Raw genomic sequence first — 19,439 nt, 5'->3', positions numbered from 1 at the left:
TATATTTTTTCGTAAAAAATAAAAAATTATTAAAATAATCTGTTTCCAAACGAGACCCCATATTACTTATTAATTGCAACAAATCTTATTAATAAACATATATTATAAATTAGTTAAATTCGGATTAAAAAATATTTAACATATAAATTGGCAAATTATATCATGCCCAAATTAAATTAAAGTAATAAAAATTTGAAGTAAAAAAAAATTCAAAAATTACTAACACAAATTTAGAAAGAATAAATCCAAAGTATTAAAAATTACAATTAAATACATGAAAATATATTTTACAAAAAACAATTTTTTCTAAAAATAATTTAAAAACTAAGTGTGATTCGAAGGCAATCCTATCAACCAAGACACAAAACAAATAATAAAAAGGAAAATGATTTTTCTCCCGAAATTTCCCTCCCCTGAATAGCCCGAAAAACAGATAGAAGAGAAAGAGAGAGAGAAAGAGAAGAGAGGGAGAGAAGAGAGAAGAAGAGAAAGAGGAGGTGAAGAGGGACTGGGGAGAGAGAGAGAGGGCCCCTCCACTTTTGCTGATCGATCACAGCTCGTTGCAGCTCGTCGGTCGATCGTCGCAGCCTCGCCTCCGCCTTTGCCTCCGCCCGCCATCGCCTCCACCTCCACCTCTGTCTCTTTCTTCTTATTTCTTTCTTTCTTCTTCTTTCTTTTTCTTCTGATTTTTTGATTAAAAAAAATAAAAATAAAAAAAACTTAAAACAACGAAACAACGTACGATTCTAATAAAAATAACAATAATGGTTGGGACCCTCTTTTGGGGGTCACCCCCTCACCCCTTTGTCACGTGGCAGGTGGTGATTGGAGGAGTAGGAAAAAAAAAGAAAAAGAAAAAGAAAAGATAACCAATGAGAGAGATGGGGTCAAAGAGGGTGGGGAAAAAGGGAATGAATCATTGTTGTAAAAAAATAAATAAATAAATAAAGCTGTCACTATCCTTAGCTTTCTTCATCCATAAGAAAAATGGAGTACTATTTTTGTGAAAAAGATTAATTAATTTGCATTCATCAGTATTCCCCTTGAACCATTTTTTCCCCCAATTCTTTATCGTTACATAATTCACCTATACATACATATAATTTACATACAATATCATTTCGATTCGATTCAGAGCTTCTCCGATCACCAACAATGGCGGCTCCGCCATCATCATCTTCGGCCGCAAACATCATGCTAGCCGTCTTCGAGAAGAAGACAGTCACCGTTGATCTCTACCGTCCTCTTCGAAACTACATAGTCTTCAATTACTCAGAACGCGAAGCCCAAAACCTCGAAGACGATCTCCAAACCCTAAAACAACTGCGATCCGATCTCGAACGCGCCACCGTCGACTCCCTCACGTCCCGCCGCGACCTCCTCCAAAGCTACTACAAAGCCCTCTGCGCCGTCGAGTCCCGGTTCCCGATCTCCAGCGACAAGGACCACGTCAACGCCGTGACTTTCACTTGGCACGACGCTTTCAAGAACAAGCTCAAGGCTTCGCAGCAGAACATTCATCTCGAGAAGGCCTCTGTGTTGTTCAATTTGGGGGCTGTGTATAGTCAGATTGGGCTTAGCTTCGATCGAGCTGAGATTGAAGGAAGGAAGCAAGCTTCGCATGCGTTTATGGCTTCAGCTGGGGCGTTTGCGTTTTTGAGGGATAATGAGTCGATGAAGGCGTCGATTGGGAGTTCGGTAACTGTGGATGTGTCGGTGGAGTGTGCGGGGATGTTGGAGAGGCTTACGCTGGCGCAAGCTCAGGAGAGCGTTTTTGAGAATACTATTGCTAAAGGGAGTACTCATGGAGTTTGTGCTAAAATCTCAAGACAGGTTAGTGTTTGTTTGTAGCTCATGAATTGCCATTATTTGTGTTATTTATTTGTTTTTTGGTTAAAATGTTGTTCATTACTTGTGTTATTGCAAATGTGTTTTGGTTGCTCTGCGAAATTTGATTGTATAATTTTGTGGGTTTTTGAGCTTTCTTCATTGAAAAGATTTTAAATTTAAAGAAATTTCAATCAATATGTCATGTCATGGGCTTAATTGCGAATGTTATGGAATTTATTTAAATTGTATCATGTATGTTCACCAAAGTTACGAATAGTAGTTGTGTGCTGAGCTAATTCATGCCAATTGCCTTTGGTTTTATGGCAAGGGTTGTATGCTGGATTGGTGGTAAATTTTTTTGATTTGGTACAAAAATGACAAATATGACTGGGTTTTAGGGTACAATTTCTTTAATCCATTGTTAGAGCAAAGCAAAAAGTTTGGGTACATTATTACTTTCATGGTTTAATAGGCCTTATCTTTCATTGGGATAGTTGGAAAAATTAGTTGAACTGCAATATATATTTTATGATCTATACTGTTCAAATTACTGTATCCAATAATCTCTGGAAATTCCATCTAGTATGTGTTGTGGGTTTTGTTTCCATGGGGATTATGAACACATACATGCATATTTTGTTTGCTAGGCAGTTAATTATGGTTGTATTGTAATGCTTTGAAATGGATGTGATTACAGGTTGGAATCTACTATGAGGAAGCTTTGGCTGCACTAAATGTTGCGCCTCTCAAGGAGCATTTCGACAAGACATGGTTATCTCATATTCAGCTGAAGGCAGCCTTGTTTTATGCTGAGGCTTGCTATAGGTATAGTTTAGAGCTGCATGAGAAAGATGAGATTGCTGAAGAAATTACTCGGTTGAGGAGTGGGATTAATGCTTTAACCGAGGCAAAGAAATCATCCTCAAAGGGTGCTGCACAGCAGCTTCTGGATGCAATTAATAAATTGGAAGGGAATCTAAATCGTAACCTGGAGAGGGCTGTGAAGGAGAATGATAGAGTTTACCTCATGAGAGTTCCTCCTGCCAGTTCTTTACCTCCTCTTCCTGCATTTTCTTTGGTTAAGTCTACGCCGATGACTGAACTACTGGACGCAAGCAAGGAGAAATGGTTTGCAAGTCTTGTCCCTGACAGCAGTGCAAAAGCTCTTTCAAGATACACTGAAATGGTTGATGAAATTATCAGAACACAAGCTGAGAAACTGCAACAAGGGAGTGAGCTAGCCCGAGTGAGGCTCAAGGAAATGGACTTGCCTGATTCAATTCTTGCTCTGGAAGGGAATTGCACCCTGCCAACTACTCTTAAAGACGATGTTGAGGCAGTTCAAATCAGTGGAGGCCCAACTGGTATGGAAGCTGAGCTACAACAGCTTAGAGATTTGAGGAGGGTAAACCAGGAGTTGCTGGTCCAAACTGAGGAGCTCTTGCAGAAAGAAGCTACAGAAGATGCTCAGTTTAGAACCCAATTTGGAACACGGTGGACTAGGCCTCAGTCCAATACTCTTACAAAGAACTTGCAAGATAGGTTAAATAGATTTGCAGGAAATGTGAAGCAAGCTGCAGAAAGTGATGCCCGGATTGAGCGTTCAGTGAGAGATAATTCAGCACTAATGTCAATCCTTGACCGACATCCGGTATGCTCTCTTCAACTCTTTGTGTGAAATCTTTCTACTGTATAGATTAGAAATTTTAGGACCAGGCTAGCTTATCATGGTCTGAGTCTCATAATGCTTGTGTTTGTGTGAGTAGTACATGAATTTATGTATTGAGATTTGATCTTCGTTAGAGACTGTGTCCTATCTCAGGTAATATAGCTATTCCAGAAATGTATATTTTTTAAAATTTAATTTTCATGGTCTGTGTCTCATAATGCCTCTTGAAATTTAATTTTTGTGAACGTAAACTTATGCACTGAGATTTGGTCTTCGTTAAATAATCCTCGTTTGGGAAGCGACCGGTTTAGTCAAAAAGTCAAAAAGTTACTAAAAAATCAAAAAGCCAACAACCCATACAAAAAAGTCAAAGATTCCCTTTTCTCTCTACTTTTTGCACATCTTTTCGTAAAAAGCCAAAAAGTCATCCTAAACATACCAGTTTTTTTTACATCACATTTTAGCCAAAAAGCCAAAAAATTACTAAAAAGGCCTGTTCCCAAATGAGGCATGTTCCAGAAGCTTTTTTTGTTATTGAATTTTATTTTTTGGACTTTCACGTATATTATTGTAGTTGGGAGTAGTTCAGTTGTGGTTATAAGAGTATCAAAACAATATAGATTATTTTTTAGTCTGCTCGCATTTTGCTTTTGGGGGAATTCATGGCCATGCCTTCTTAATTTTTTCTTTTTCATCTCTTGGATACTATATTCTCTTGTAGCAGAAGGAAATTGTGGTTGTTCAGCTCAGCTTTTGTCTATATGGGATGCTTTATCTTTCCTTTTTCCTGAATACTAATTTATTGAGTAGTGTAGCTTCTAATTTTGTTTTTTTTTCTTCTTTTCCCATGGGAGGAGTAAATGCATGATACTTATACATGCACTTTGCTTTACAGATCGAATCTGCCCTTCCTACACTTGCTAAGCCTATAATGTCTTTGGATGCCAATGAAGATGCCATATTGGGGGCCCTGAAGCTGAGCTTGGTAATTTCGTCTTTTCAGCCTATTAACTTCATGGATGTTTTTGAATTTGTAGTATGGGCATAATAGTGAGTTTTTTGCTGCACATCATGAAAGCTATATTAGATTAGTCTTTTAGTCATGAATTTTATAATTTTTAATGCATATTATTTTTGGTGTTCTCACTATTCAAACTAATTATAGTTGTTAAAGTAATGTCAATTTTGCTGTGGATGCTTTACTCATTTTAAAGGCTACTGAGTTATTTTTCAGTACTTCTATGATATTTCATACTCCTCTTGCTCAGTAGATGTCTGTAGTCATTCACTTTTGTCATCGTTAATGATGGATTTATTTTATCTCCTCTTATGTCTACATGTTTGGTTATCATTCTTCTCCATTATATTGAAATGATCTATTTTGTTTCTACATTGTTGTGCTTCTTCATCTGATGGATTCTTTGTACCCTAAATCTGTGTTTGTTTAAGCGATTGGGAAGAGGGGATTAGAGGGTTGGCTCTAATCCCTCTTATTTGTTTTTGTTTATTTTTTGTTACTTATACCATGTCATAGGATTATCGCCCTTACATCAATCGGTCTAAAATAATCCCTCCCCTCAACCAAACATAATACAATTAATCCTATGATATACACAATACAATCCATTAACTAAGGCCAAGTTTGGGAAGATCCAAAAAAGCCAAAAAGTCAAAAAGTTACTCAAAAAGCTAAAAAGTTAACACTATTCACCAAAAGTCAACAATTACGGCTGCACAACTCTCAATTCAAATTTTTCCCTACAAATCAATTTTTACAATTTTTTATTACACATTTTTCAATAAAAAATCAAAAAGTTAACCCAAACATCCATATTTTCAACCTCAATTTTTTAGTCCAAAAAGACAAAAAGTGCACTTTTTTAGTCTTCCCAAACTTGGCCTAAACATCTAATCCCAATCATGGTGTCTGTGCTTCATAGGTAGCACGCATATTTGTTAGAATTTACCTACACCTACCACCACCTACTACCACACCTACTACACCTACCACCAATTTACCCTCACCAACTCCTCACCTACTACCCAAACCCTCTCCTATATAATGAGCTACTCTGATTTGTAATACAACATATCAATAAATCAATCAATACATCAATCAATAATACATAAAATCTTACATGGTATCAGAGCAATAGGTTAAAGATCTTGGTGTTCTTCGCCTTCCGGCGAGCGGCAACCTTGCCTTGACCGCCCGCCGGATCTCAACCAATTCAAACCTCCCTCTCCCTCTCGGCACCTCACTGAAACACACATCTCTCTCTCTGGTTTCAGATCTTTCACACAGATTTCTCTCCTCCTCTACCACCACTGCAGCCGGCGATCCAGAAGTCATGGACGTCAAAGCCTTCTCAGCGACGACGATGGGATCGTCGATGATGACATCAGATCTTCGGCCTCTTCTCCTCTCCTTCGTGTCCTCTGTCTTTTTGGTGCAGATCAACAGAAACAAGGGCGGAAGGAGTTCGATCGGCTGTGTTGGAGATGTGGAGGAGTTCGATCCACAGCTTCATTTCTGAATACACGATCTATTGTGCAAGCCGGTAAGCATCCTTGAGGAAACAGCAGTTGTATGAGTTCGCAGAAGGTTTTTTTTGTTTGCCTCCTCCCTTTTCTAATCATATTCATAACCCCTGGACCCATAGCCACCAACCTCATGAACACGCTTCACCCGCTCAACATAATCTTCAGGAAGAAACTTCGTAGTGGGAGGAACTTGCAGGAAGAACGTATCATGAGAATCACGGGCAGGATGTTGTTGTGGCTGGAACAGTGCATCAAAATTCCAGAAGCTGCTTTCAACAAATTTTTTATTTTTTCTCTTCTTTTTTTAACACAAACATCATCATCTCCTAGCCTGGCAGCCGTCTCATCCATCCTCCTTTTTATTTTTTTAACCCACTCCTGCACCCACTCACTCTCCCTCTCTCTCCTCTTTTCTCACTTTACTTTTTCCCACTCATACTTTTTTGGTTCCATCTTGTAGAAATTTTTAATGTATAAAGAGAAATAGAGAATTGTATTATTGATTGATATCTTGATGTGTTATATTACAAAGCAGAGTAGCTCATTATATAGGAGAGGGTTTGGGTAGTAGGTGAGGAGTAGGTGAGGGTAAATTGGTGGTAGGTGTAGTAGGTGTGGTAGTAGGTGGTGGTAGGTGTAGGTAAATTCTAACAGCCCCCCGCAAACTCAAGGAGGATAGAAACTAACCAACTTGAGTTTGGAGAGAGGAGCAAAACAAGAAAATACATAAAAATAAAAAAAAGATAGGAGACACTGTATGGTCGTGTCAGACCATTGTAGAAGACACGGTATGGTCGTGTCGGACCGTTGTAGCAGACAGTTTACGGGGTCATGTCGGACCGTTGTAGCAGACACTGTGTGGTCGTGTCAGACCGATGTAGAAGACAGTTTACGGGGTCATGTCGGACCGTTGTAGCAGGACAGTTTACGGGGTCATGTCGGACCGTTGTAGAAGACAGTTTACGGGGTCATGTCGGACCGTTGTAGAAGACACTGTGTGGTCGTGTCAGACCGTTGGAGAAGACAGTTTATGGGGTCATGTCGGACCGTTGTAGATGACAGTTTACGGAGTCTTGCTGGACCCTTGTAGAAACTAACCGGAATCAATGTCGGGACAGTTTACAGAGTCTTATCGGATCCATAAAGGAGCTAACCGGAATCAATGTCGGGACAGTTTATAGAGTCTTGTCGGACCCTGGTAGAAACTAACCGGAATCAATGTCGTGACAGTTTACAGAGTCTTGTCGGACCCATAAAGGAGCTAACCGGAATCAATGTCGGGACAGTTTACAGAGTCTTGTCGGACCCATAAAGGAACTAACCGGAATCAATGTCGGGACAGTTTACAGAGTCTTGTCGGACCCTTAAAAAGTCGCACCCTCAAAAGGTGTGCCCAATCTTTCAAAAGGCGTGCCATCAAAAGGCGTGCCCACTTTATCAAAAGGTGTGCCGGACATGATGGCGAGGCACGTGGGCGCCTTGGCTTGCGTGCCCGGTTGTCGGCTGGTGGCAAGAGGCGCGCGATGCGCGTGGCTGCCTTGGCTATTTAACCAAGGTTGATGCTGAGGCTGAGGCAGAGAAAAGCTGCGAAAAACCTCTGGAAAAAAAAACTTCGTTGTGCTGAGAGAGAGTCTGAAAAACTCTTCGTTGTGCTGAGAGAGAGAGTCTGTAACACTCTGTTGCGAGAGATATTCTGTAACACTCTGTTGCCCAAAAAATGGCCTCGTCCTCGTCTTCCCGTGGACTGCTCACCCTCTTTCCCGACCTCAACGAGAGAGAGAACTGGTGAGGTGGCACTGGAAACTCAACCAAGCGCCCCGGAGTTTGCTCCGTTGAACTTTCCGATGCGGTCGGTGGAGCAAAGAATGGCAGTGCAGTCGGATGTAGAGGCCAATCAGTATACTCTGAAGGCATGTGTGGAAAGCATGACGGCGGTCACAAACTTGTCGAACCGGCTGCAGAGTAGGACAAATGAGGTGCAGCATTTAAACTCCCAGCTGGCTCTGCTCCAACGCATGTATAAGGATGCGCGAGCAGAGATAAGCGTGCTAAGGGCAGAAAACAAGGAGCTGAAGCGGAAGGCCACCGTAATGTTCCGATTCGGGGGTCCGCCATATGCTGCAGTGGAGGAGTATGGAGGAGGCAACTTGCTTGGTGGTCTAGGAAGCATGGAGGCTGGGCAGTCACGGGACAACCAAGAGAAAAGTAAGAAGAAGAGACCTGCAGCAGAATAGAGAAGAAAAATCCCACTGTGGGTGTAGTTGTTGTTTTGTGTGTTTGTTTTTTTTTTTTTTTTTTGCTGTAAAAATGGGATCGGGGTTGATCCTAGTGTAAAAAATGTGATCGGACCGAGATGGTGAATGGATTGTGGAATTTTATTTTATTTTATTTATTGTTTTATTTTTTAAAAATATATATATATATATATGAAAACAAAAAAAAAAAAATAATAAATAAATAAAGATGGGGATAAGAGAAGAAAAAGAAAAGAACTTGTCAAAAAAACAGAGGGACATGGCACGTGGGTGTCATGATAAGAAAAGGCAAAAGAAAAGAGAAAAGAGAAAAAAAAAAAATTCAAATAAGAGTGGAGACATGTGAGGTGTAAAGTGGAGGATAAAATAAGGAAAAGGTAAGGAAGGTGGTGATGTCTGTCCCTTGGCACAAAAAAAAGGTACCACTACCACTCTCTCTATGCTGGACAAGACCCAGGTACGGCTGCAGAGGTATGATGTCCTCAGGCCAGGTCTTGGTTACATCAAGTGGATCAAAATCAAATCTGTCTTCATGATCAGGATCGATTATCTGGATGAAAAGTTTTCATTCAGGGTAGTTCCCAGCTGCTATGGAGTCATACAGATCCTTGGTGGCATGGCTGTGATTAGCTCCCCCAACCTTAATGGCCTCCTCCTCCAACAAACACTTCACTCCACAGGTAGGTTTCCAATGAAACTTGACATAGTGAGCCTTCCCAGCTTTGTTGATTAAAGTGTAGGTGTTAACACCAGAGCCTTCCATGTGCCTGTAGTCTTGCGGAACACCCTCATCATCAAAGAGGAATACTGCAGAGGAGAACATCAGTGACTCCGGTGAGAAGATAAAGAAAGGAACAACTGTCACTGTGTCCAAACTGCCTGATCTAGAAGCAACTCTAGAACCACCAGTGGTGAGTGAGGCAATTGATTTGTTATGTGATGATCAAACTGCAATAGAATCCCAGCCTCCAGGAAATAGTGGGTGGATTGAACAAAATGATTAGAGCCACAAAGAAAGAGTTGGAAGATGTAGGGGAGTGAAGGTATATCTAGAAAATTCAGCGGACTAGGTTGAGGTCCGGCGGACGGCTAAGGTGAGGTTTCCACCCACGCATGTTTTCCACTATCTGCTTTCTCCATTCATATTTTATTTTTCTTATTCTTATTATTCAAAAAAAAAAAAAAAAAACCCACAAACAAACGAGGAAGAAGACGAACTGCAAACTCCTTTTATTTATATCGGGCTTCACCCCGATCACCATTTTACACCAAAAAAAAAAAAAAAAAAAAAAAAAAACCCACAAACAAAACAACCACACCCACAGTGGGATTTTTCTTTTCCCTTCTCTATTCTACTGCAGGTCTCTTCTTCTTACTTTTATCTTGGGTGTCCCGTGCCAGTCCGGTCTCCGTGTTTCCTAGACTACCAAGCAAGTTGCCTCCCCCCTGCTCCTCCACTGCAGCATATGGCGGACCTCCAAATCGCCACATCACGGTGGCCTTCCGCTTCAGCTTCTTATTTTCTGCTTTCAGCACACTTATCTCTGCTCGCGCATCCTTATACATGCGTTGGAGCAGAGCCAGCTGGGAGGTTAACTGCTGCACCTCATTTGTCCTACTCTGCAGCCGGTTCGACAAATTTGTGACCGCAGTCATGGTTTCCACGCATGACTTCAAAGTATACTGATTGGCCTCCACATCCGACTGCCCTGCCATTCTTTGCTCCACAGACCGCATCGGAAAGTTCAGCGGAGTAAACTCCGGGGCACTCGGTTGAGGTTCCAGTGCCACCGCACCAGTTATTTCTCTTGTGGACTCATTCAGTTCTGGAAAGAGCGTAAGCAGCCCACGGGAAGCGGAGGCCATGTTTTGGGTAGCTGGACGGGAAGAAGAGGCCATGTTGCTGAGTGTTTCAGAGACGGGTTGGTTTCAGAGGTTCTGGGCAACAGAGTGTTACAGATTTTCTCTCTCCGAAGAGGCAGAGTGTTTCAGAGAAGGGTTGGTTTCAGAGGTTTCAGAATGATCTGCCTCGGCCTCAGCCTCCGTTAAATAGCCGAGGCAGCCACGCGCATCGCGCGCCTCTTGCCACCAGCCGACAAACGGGCACGCAAGCCAAGGCGCCCACGTGCCTCGCCATCATGTCCGGCACACCTTTTTGATGAATTGGGCACGCCTTTTGATGGCACGCCTTTTTATGGATTGGGCACGCCTTTTGATGGCACGCCTTTTTGAAAAATTGGGCGCACCTTTTGAGGATGCGATTTTTTACAAGGGTCCGACAAGACTCTTTAAACTGTCCCGACATTGATTCCGGTTAGCTCCTTTATGGGTCCGACAAGACTCTGTAAACTGTCCCGACATTGATTCCGGTTAGCTCCTTCATGGGTCCGACAAGACTCTGTAAACTGTCCCGACATTGATTCCGGTTAGTTTCTACAAGGATCCAGCAAGACTCTGTAAACTGTCACAACAACTGTCACCACATTGTCTGCTACAACGGTCCGACATGACCCCATAAACTGTCTTCTACATCGGTCTGACACCGCCATCCAGTGTCCTCTACACCGTTATGACACCACCATACAGTGTCCTCTACAACGTTATGACACCCCCATACAGTGTCCTCTACAACGTTATGACACCACCATACAGTGTCCTCTACAACGTTATGACACCACCATCCAGTGTCTTCACCAATGGTCTGACACGACCATACAGTGTCTCCTATCATCTTTTATTTTTATGTATTTTCTTGTTTTGTTCCTCTCTCCAAACTCAAGTTGGTTAGTTTCTATCCTCCTTGAGTTTGCGGGGGGCTGTTAGAATTTACCTACACCTACCACCACCTACTACCACACCTACTACACCTACCACCAATTTACCCTCACCAACTCCTCACCTACTACCCAAACCCTCTCCTATATAATGAGCTACTCTGATTTGTAATACAACATATCAATAAATCAATCAATACATCAATCAATAATACATAAAATCTTACAATATTTAAGTAGATTTGTCAAGATAAAGCTTGTTGCATCTGATCAAATTTGGTTATACCCAGACTTCTAAGTACTTAGCTATCCACTTTCTTGATGAATTTGATGAGATTAAATATTTGACAAAAAATAAATTTGTAATATTAAAAAAATGACATAATAAATATATATAAGTATATGTTTTGCATGTGTCCTTAGTGTGTCGTGTCTTGCATGTTTTGAAAATTTGCATGTCCAACATACCTTTCCATTGCATGGGTCACTACTATTGTCTATTACGCATACGCACATGGAGCTACCAAATGTTTAATGAATCTTACATGGGAGAGATTTCATGATTTCTTCAATGAGAAGCAGATTTTCTTTTATTGTAAAATTTAACACAAACATTATGGCCATGTTTGGTTTGTATTTGTGAAATAATTTTGAAATTTTTTTTTTCTAGAAAGAGTACAAAATTTGATAATTTGTTTGGTTGTATGTTTTGAAAATAGTTTTGAAGTTTTGGAATTTGGGATGATTTAATATTTTTTTGTAGTTGAATAAATGTGTGTGAGAAAAAAAGTGATTGGTTGATGGGTAATAAAGAGGAAAGTGATTTTGAATTTTTTTTTTCAAAAATTTTCAACCAAACAAATTTTAGAAATTTTTTCTCAAAAATTGTTTCTCAAAAGAAAGACCAAACTAACCCCAAGGGTTGAATGAGTTGGTAAGGCAACGGCCTACGTGACCAAAGGTCTTGAGTTCGAAACCTATTCCAACCTCCTTATAGCCCTTGACTGAAATTGGGGGCTGAGGGGTGGGTTCCTTGCTATCCTCCCCAGGTTGGCTTGTTGGGTCGGTCATAAATGGACCCGGCCTTGGGGTTTCCCGGTCAACAAAAAGAAAAAAAAGACAAACCAAACAAGGCCTATGTCTTGGACATACGTATCTTTGTGCATATATTCTTAGAGATTTTAATGTTCAATAATTTCAACAAGGTTAAATAAACTTGTTAATTAATTTTAGAAAGTTGATCTCTCTCTTTGTTTTCCATCATCATCGACTCATCGCCATCGCCATTGGGGAAGATTGTTCTTATTCACTCTACTGAATTTTTTTATCTTTCCATACTAGTGACTGATTTTTATGTGCAAATAGTCTCCTCAATCTTGCTTTCTTGTCTTTGTAGAGGCAATTGGAGACTCTTGGTGCTCAACGTGCAGGGCTTGAAGACATGCTCAAAGAGATGAAGAGGAAGGTGGGTTTACCTTATTTATGATATCTTTGTTTTGTTGCTAATATCAAATGCTAGCATCAATTTTCATTTATTCGATAGCCTTCTTTTTCCTGGTTCTGAATTGCGGTGGACATTGCTCTGGGAACTTGGGGCTGCATGCTACTCTTTCAGAAAAATGCTGTGTCCTGCATATGTTAGTTTTGAAAATGTTGTAGACTGTTCCCATGTTAGCTTTGGGATGCACAATTGCTTGATAAAAGTACTTATGTTCTGTTTTTCTCCATGCAAAAATGTAAAGTGGGAGCCTTGTGTCTGGATACAACTTTTAATGTAAAATAGAATTACCTTTATGATTTTAGGATGTAGAAAGAAGATTTGCAATATGATTTATCGATATTTGGCAAGCATCCATTTTTGTGTGCCTCGTGGGAAAGTTATCTGTCACATAAGCTTTTATAGTACAGTTAAGTAGTTTGCCCCCCTGGCAGGCTCTTTTCTTTTCTCTTTTCCTGGTTGCATTAATAAATAAACATTGTTCTCAGACTAGACCCTGCTTGTACATCTTTCTTGAAACAGCTGCTATCCATTTTACTAACCAGCTTCTGCTGAATTTGGATATTCTGTAGACTGTTCTCATGTCCTGTGGCAAAATCCATTTTGTCATGTGCCTCTAGTAATTGTCCAATGTGGGAAAGTTGATACTCTTTTCCGTTATTTTTGTTTTGTGCTTGGATGTTTTAATGTGAGGTGTTATTATCACTGGCAGACACCTCCCACACCCTAGGGTGGCCCCTGGGTTGGTAGTTCAAGTTTTCTCCCAAGCTTGAACACTTAATGCCTATGCCTAATAAGGGCAAGAGAAAGTGTGAATGTCATTTGGTTGTGTGCTTTTAAAGGAGATGTCTCCTTGTGTTATTGTGTAAGATTTTCTTTTATGACTAAACTGTTGAGGTTCATGCTGCATATGGTTTTGCATCGCCTACTTTCTGCTTTGTTTTTGTCAATAAAATTCTCATTCTTATTTAGTTGATTTTTACCCTTCTTTTTTTGGCAGTAATTGTGAGTGTTGTTTTTTGGCTTTAGTAGGTCCTTGGTTGTTTAATCGTATGTTGGTTTCTTCAGGATGATATATTGCCCAAGTTGATGGCATCTACTGGCTCATATGAGGATCTTTTTAGGAAGGAGATAGCAAAGTATGATCACATATGTGAAGAAATTGCACAGAATATTGAGGCTCAAGAACAACTGTTGCTACAAATTCAGGTTTGTTTTACTTTGCGTGATTTTTTAAACTTTACTTCCCTTTATCTAGCTCATTTATAAGAGCTACATATGCTTTGAGAGCTCTTATGTCATGGTTTTGCAAAAAGCAGTTCTTGTCGGGTCAATGGATGTAGATATATACTGGAGAACATTTTTTGGTTGACTTGTGTCTTTTGCTTCTTTGATTTCGCGTGCTTCTTGTTTGAACTTGGGGTAATGAAGTGAGGGTATGGGAAGCAGAAAATTAGGTTTTTGATGGTCTGTAGTTTGATGATGCCCAAGACTTAGAAAATATGAAGAAGAAGAACTCCGAAAATATGAGGAAGAAGGAATATATTTCTGTTATATTCAAAACTTCTTATCTTACAAGACCAAATGACACTCCTTATATAGGAGATATTACAAACATCATCATAACCCATTATATGCCACTTACATATTATATATTACCACTATCTACCACTATCATATTATATACATGCCACTATCTACCACCAACACCACTATCATATTCTATGCATGCCACTATCTACAACCAACACCACTATCATATTCTATACATACCACTATCTACCACCAACACCACTATCATATTCTATACATGCCACTATCTACCACCAACACCACTATCATATTATATGCATGAACACAATTTCCAGCACCAAGGATACTCTTAAAAATGTCAACACGTAGTTTAGTGGAATAAAAGTGAACTTTTCAATGTTTATTGTGCTGGTGGGTTACCTGGAAAGGTATCGTGAGCATGAATGTTTTGAGATAGGACCTTAAACCATAAAAGATTATTTGTATTTATGAGATAGCATCTATGGCAACAGGTTTTAGAAACTTGATACTTTGGGTTAATAGTTCTCTCAAAACAGATTTTAATATTATAGTTCCGCTCAATATAAGCAATATATACCTGCAGTCCAATTAGCGGAAGTGAAGCCACTAGATTGTTGCATTTTTGTTGTTTAAAGGCTCCATTGTTTGATAAAAACAAGTTTTATAGTTACTTTTTGATCCTGTTATACTTAGAAAAGTGACTTCTTGTTTAAGAGCTTATGTGTAACTCAAAGCATCTATTGTTGTTTACAGGCTCAAAATGATGAATTTGCCGCTGTCTTTAACCTTGAGGACTATAAAGGTAGGTCTTTCATTATTGTAAGATCAGTGCTGTCTTTGATTTACTGTGTTGCAAGCTATGAAGCACGGACACGTCCCTGAGGCTTGCGTATTAGTGTCGGACACGTGTCGGACACGGACACGCGTACGACACGCTGTTGACACATGTCCGACACTCTCCCCTGCGTGTCCCCCTTTTTTCAGAATTTTTCAGAGTCGGACACGAGGTTGGACACGCGAGGACACGATTCAGACACACAGGTGGGTGGATCGAAAAAGCCCTAGAACTGTTGGAGAGGAGAAAGAGAGAGAGCCAGAGACAGAGGCAGATCGAGGGAAGAGAGAGAGAGGGTGATAAGTCGAGGGAAGAGAGAGACAGATTGAGGACAGAGAGAAGAAACCCTAATCTGTTCGTCTTCCTCGTCTCCCTCTCTGCGCCTCGATCGACCATCGATCGCCCTCGTTTGACCCTCGTTTGACCATCGATCGACCATTGACCTCGTCTCCCTCTCTGCGCATTGTTTGACCCTCTCTGCTCTCTCTCTCTCTCGCTAAAATTTTCGACGCAACCATCGATAGCTATATACGTTATATACTAACAATATATATACATATATATATATATATTTATATACTAATAATAAATTATATACTAATAATAAATAATATAAATAAATAAATAATATAACCCCTAACCTTTCTTTTGGTCTTAAATAATATAAATAAATACAAATAATATATTTATTTTTTAATTTTACATATAATAAATAAAATTAGTATATATTTTTTAATTTTGCATATAATAAATAAAATAAATACAAATAGTATATATTTTTTAATTTTACATATAATATATAAATAAAATTATATATATTAAACGTGTCCCCAACGTGTCGTGTCCCTCATTTTTTGAAAAATTGCGTGTCCGAGTGTCCGTATCGTGTCCCGTGTCCGTGTCCGTATCGTGTCCCGTGTCCGTATCCGTATCCGTGCTACTTAGGTTACAAGTATTTTTTTTTTTTTTTTTTTTGATAAGTAGTTCTATAAACATCACCTCATTTGTGGATTGCTTTTGTGTTTATCACTGAGTTTTTTTTTTTTAATTGGTGCTTAGTGTTTTTGATGTAATCTTCCATGTATTGTGGGCTCTTTCTTATGGGGACCTGTAGTTGCACGCTATGGATTTTTAAAATATTTTTTCTCGAAAATGGGATTTTGCAATCTAAACCGGAGATGGTGTTCTTTTTGGTAATTGCACTGGCACTCAGACTTGAACTCATCTGGCTGCTGTCTAGTGTTGATTTGGGAACCTAATGGGATTGACATGGGAATTGAAAACATCATTCTCAATATATCATCTTTTTGTTTTCTTTAGTAGCTACAGAATAAGCTTTTGAGAGTTGAGGTGTCAAATGGTGGAATGTGTACCACATCGCGTGGAGTTGCTCCATCTGTGTTGGTTATAAAGCTTCAATTTCCCTCTTCTTGATACCAAGGTTTTAAGGAGAAGTGTGGGCTAGGCTTTTCAATTTGGTATGCCGTTTGTCCGGTTACTGTATGTTGTGGTTCAGAGGGGTGTGTTGGAATGTGTCTCACATTGCTTGAAGTTGTCCCATCTGTGCTGGTTATGAGGCTTCAACTTCCTTCTTCTTGATACCCGGGTTTCAAGTAGAAGTATGGGTTGGACTTTTCAATTTCAATCTAATCAACGTGTTTGGTGCGTTCTGATGTAGTCAAGCTAACTAAGTTCTGCTAGTGCCTCCATTGCACAAGTCTAGTATGGCCCACCAATTCATTTAGCTTATACGGGTTCATTGTTTCTTAGTAATCTTTTGCTACTCCCCAGGCTCTTGGTTAGATCTTTTATTGTGCATTTAATCTACAAATAATCCCATTAGCGGATATATTACAAGAATATTCACTATGCCTTCATGTACACCTCTATGTCCATATTGTGTTTAGTTGGTATCCCAAATGAGATTTGGAAGTTTAAAGTCAGTTATTACAGTTGTTTTCGACAATTTGTTTTTCAATTTTCTTCCCCCATCATTTGTTCCTATTAATACCATTGCTACTGTAGCCTGAGAAGTTTGGAATTTAAAATTTATAAAATTACTGCTAAACTAACACTTTCTTCTTATTCTTTTGATGCTTCTAGCCTCCATTTCCCACTTTATACAATGCATGCTTCTCTTTTGACATTGATTTTGTCCCTTTTTCCTTCCCAATTTTGCAGTATCTCGTGAGAAGAGCTATAAGCAGATTGAAGCTGCCATAGCAAAGTATCAAGAAATTAAAGAAAACATCAATGAGGGACTGAAATTTTACGTTACTCTTCAGGTATGAATTTCCTATTTCCAATCATGGCGCCATATTTGCAACTTAAGAATCACTCATCACAACTTCATCTGTAAGCTTGCCTTCAAATTATATTTTCGTCTTCTTCGTTAAACAGGAAGCTATTACAAACATAAAGCAGCAGTGCAGTGATTTCGTGATGACCCGAAACATTCAGTGCCGAGAAATGACTGAAGACGTACAGAGACAAATGGCTGGCTTCAGTTTTCAGGATAAGAACACAGGTGCTTCCAACTACCAAAGAGTGGGACCGCCTCATCAAACTCAAAGAGCCTCTTCGCAGCAACAAATAGATCCCGGAAACACGCCCCATCCTCGTCCTCAGACAAATTACTACCAGCAACGTCCTGAGCAGCCAACAATGCCCGGTTATGCCCACCCCTCACCTCCTTATGGCACTCCACAGCAGTCGCCACAGCCGCCTTACCATATGGCGGCGGCTGGTGGCTCTCCATACCCACCACAGCAACAACCACAGCCAGCTGGGACCCACGAGTATGGCCAACCTGCATATCCGGGGTGGCGTGGTCCATACTACAACGCTCAAGGTCAGCAAGCAGGTACTCATCCTCGGCCTCCTTACACCGTTCCGTCTCCATATCCTCCTCACCAGAGTGGTTATTACAAGCAATAGTTGGCATACTTCATATCCCTCCCCCCCCCCCTCCCTCCCTCTTCTTCTCGATTTGCTATGTACAAATTATAATTATTTGATGTGTATGTGCGTTACTTGGGTCGTCGCCAATCATACTCATGTATAGAGTGTTTTGTTTTGCTATACAGTTAGGAGTTGTATAATAATTTTGATTTCATCTGTGGATCACATTTTGCATGTATGCATTCTGGATATTGATTTTGCAGCTTGACATTATGCTATTATGCTCTCATGTTTCCTTTGAAATATATATTTTCATGGCATTTTGGAAATTATAATTATTCTGTGCATGCCAAGTGTAAGTTCATACTTTTTGTGTTGGATTTGGGATCTATTGTGTTTGCATCTCGGGCTGACTGTGATCCTTGGATTTGTGGAGGGAAAATAAAAGTGTAAATCACAAATACACTCCTTAATGTTTGATTAAAATATGAATTGTCTCCTGTGATTTTGAAAACTATATTTCACTCTCCGAAATTTTTAATTTCATAATAAATCTTCTCTTTTATTAATAACTTAGTAAGCGAATTAACAGTTTTTAATGATGTTAGAAATATATTTTAATTAATAATTTATGTAATTTTATTATTGTATAAAAGAACAATTATAAATTTTATTTTTTTAGTTAATTTTGTTAAATAAAAAATTACAATAAGAGGGTATTTGTAAATTTTTAAATTATAAGGGGCAATTTGTGTTTTGAAAAAAATTTAGGGATATATTTATAATGTGTCCAAAATAAAATAAAAGAAAAAGAGAGATGTCGTAGCAAGTCATTTGTGTTATTTTCTCCTTCCTTTAGTTTTAATTTTGCAAGTCCATGATTACCAACGAAGATGTGTACTTCTCTACTCTTTTACTGGAGAAGTTATTTGGTGGTTTGGGGACATGGTTATGAGTGTTTTGATTTGTGGAAAAGGTGTGGTTCACAATTTTATATTGGGTGATTGAAGGACGTCAAAGGACATTATATATGATGATTAGTGAGAAATATGTACTGTCCCAAGAGTATTTTGATTTGTGAAAAATGTATGATTCACAATTTTATATTAAGTGATTGAAAAATATCAAGAGACATGATATATGATGATTGATAAGAAACACGAATACGTGACGGTCAGGAACATTAAATATTTTTTCCCTCTATAACAAATTTTGAATAATGGATGGTGGATGGATGTAATTTAAATTTTGGGCAATGTCATCTACTTCTAAAATTTTCTTGTTTAGTTGATTTGAAAAAAATAATAAAAATGCATTGTACTTGCAATCATTTATTCACTATACATGTCATCATAATGAATAATTTCGGATGTATAAAAACTTAACAACTACAAATACAAACTAATTTATTTTCGGTGCAGTCTTAAGAGCATTTTCAATGGCTTGTTATATAATTTGTTATTGTTATATTTTACTTTGAAGTTTTTAAATTTTTACTCTAATGGCAGGACATATGACTTGTTATATATTATTTATAGGTAAATACTGTGTCAAATATAACACAAGTTTTATCAAATTT

General features: G+C 39.1%; 1 protein-coding gene across 1 annotated transcript; it reads left to right on the top strand.

Moving 5' to 3' along the window:
- The first annotated feature begins 925 nt into the window (after positions 1–925).
- On the top strand, positions 926–18,195 carry LOC114309842 (vacuolar-sorting protein BRO1). The gene is made up of 8 exons (XM_028255681.2): positions 926–1,833; positions 2,528–3,481; positions 4,395–4,484; positions 12,469–12,537; positions 13,639–13,779; positions 14,878–14,926; positions 17,141–17,244; positions 17,360–18,195. Exons 1-8 carry the CDS (start codon positions 1,156–1,158, stop codon positions 17,894–17,896), a joined length of 2,622 nt encoding a protein of 873 aa, XP_028111482.2. The 5' UTR covers positions 926–1,155; the 3' UTR covers positions 17,897–18,195.
- The last annotated feature ends 1,244 nt before the right edge of the window (positions 18,196–19,439 follow it).

This window comes from Camellia sinensis, chromosome 5 (assembly GCF_055761805.1).
Source record: "Camellia sinensis isolate YWXY chromosome 5, ASM5576180v1, whole genome shotgun sequence".
Taxonomy (NCBI): Eukaryota; Viridiplantae; Streptophyta; class Magnoliopsida; order Ericales; family Theaceae; genus Camellia; species Camellia sinensis.
The sequence above is the reverse complement of the archived record's forward strand: the minus strand, read 5'-3'. Positions and strand labels throughout refer to the sequence as shown.

Excerpts from the sequence above, each read along its gene's own strand:
- LOC114309842 (XM_028255681.2), top strand. The coding sequence starts at position 1,156 with ATGGCGGCTCCGCCATCATCATCTTCGGCCGCAAACATCATGCTAGCC. Across the intron at positions 3,482-4,394 it reads CAATCCTTGACCGACATCCG|ATCGAATCTGCCCTTCCTAC; the intron begins GTATGCTCTCTT and ends TTTGCTTTACAG. Across the intron at positions 4,485-12,468 it reads GGGCCCTGAAGCTGAGCTTG|AGGCAATTGGAGACTCTTGG; the intron begins GTAATTTCGTCT and ends TTGTCTTTGTAG.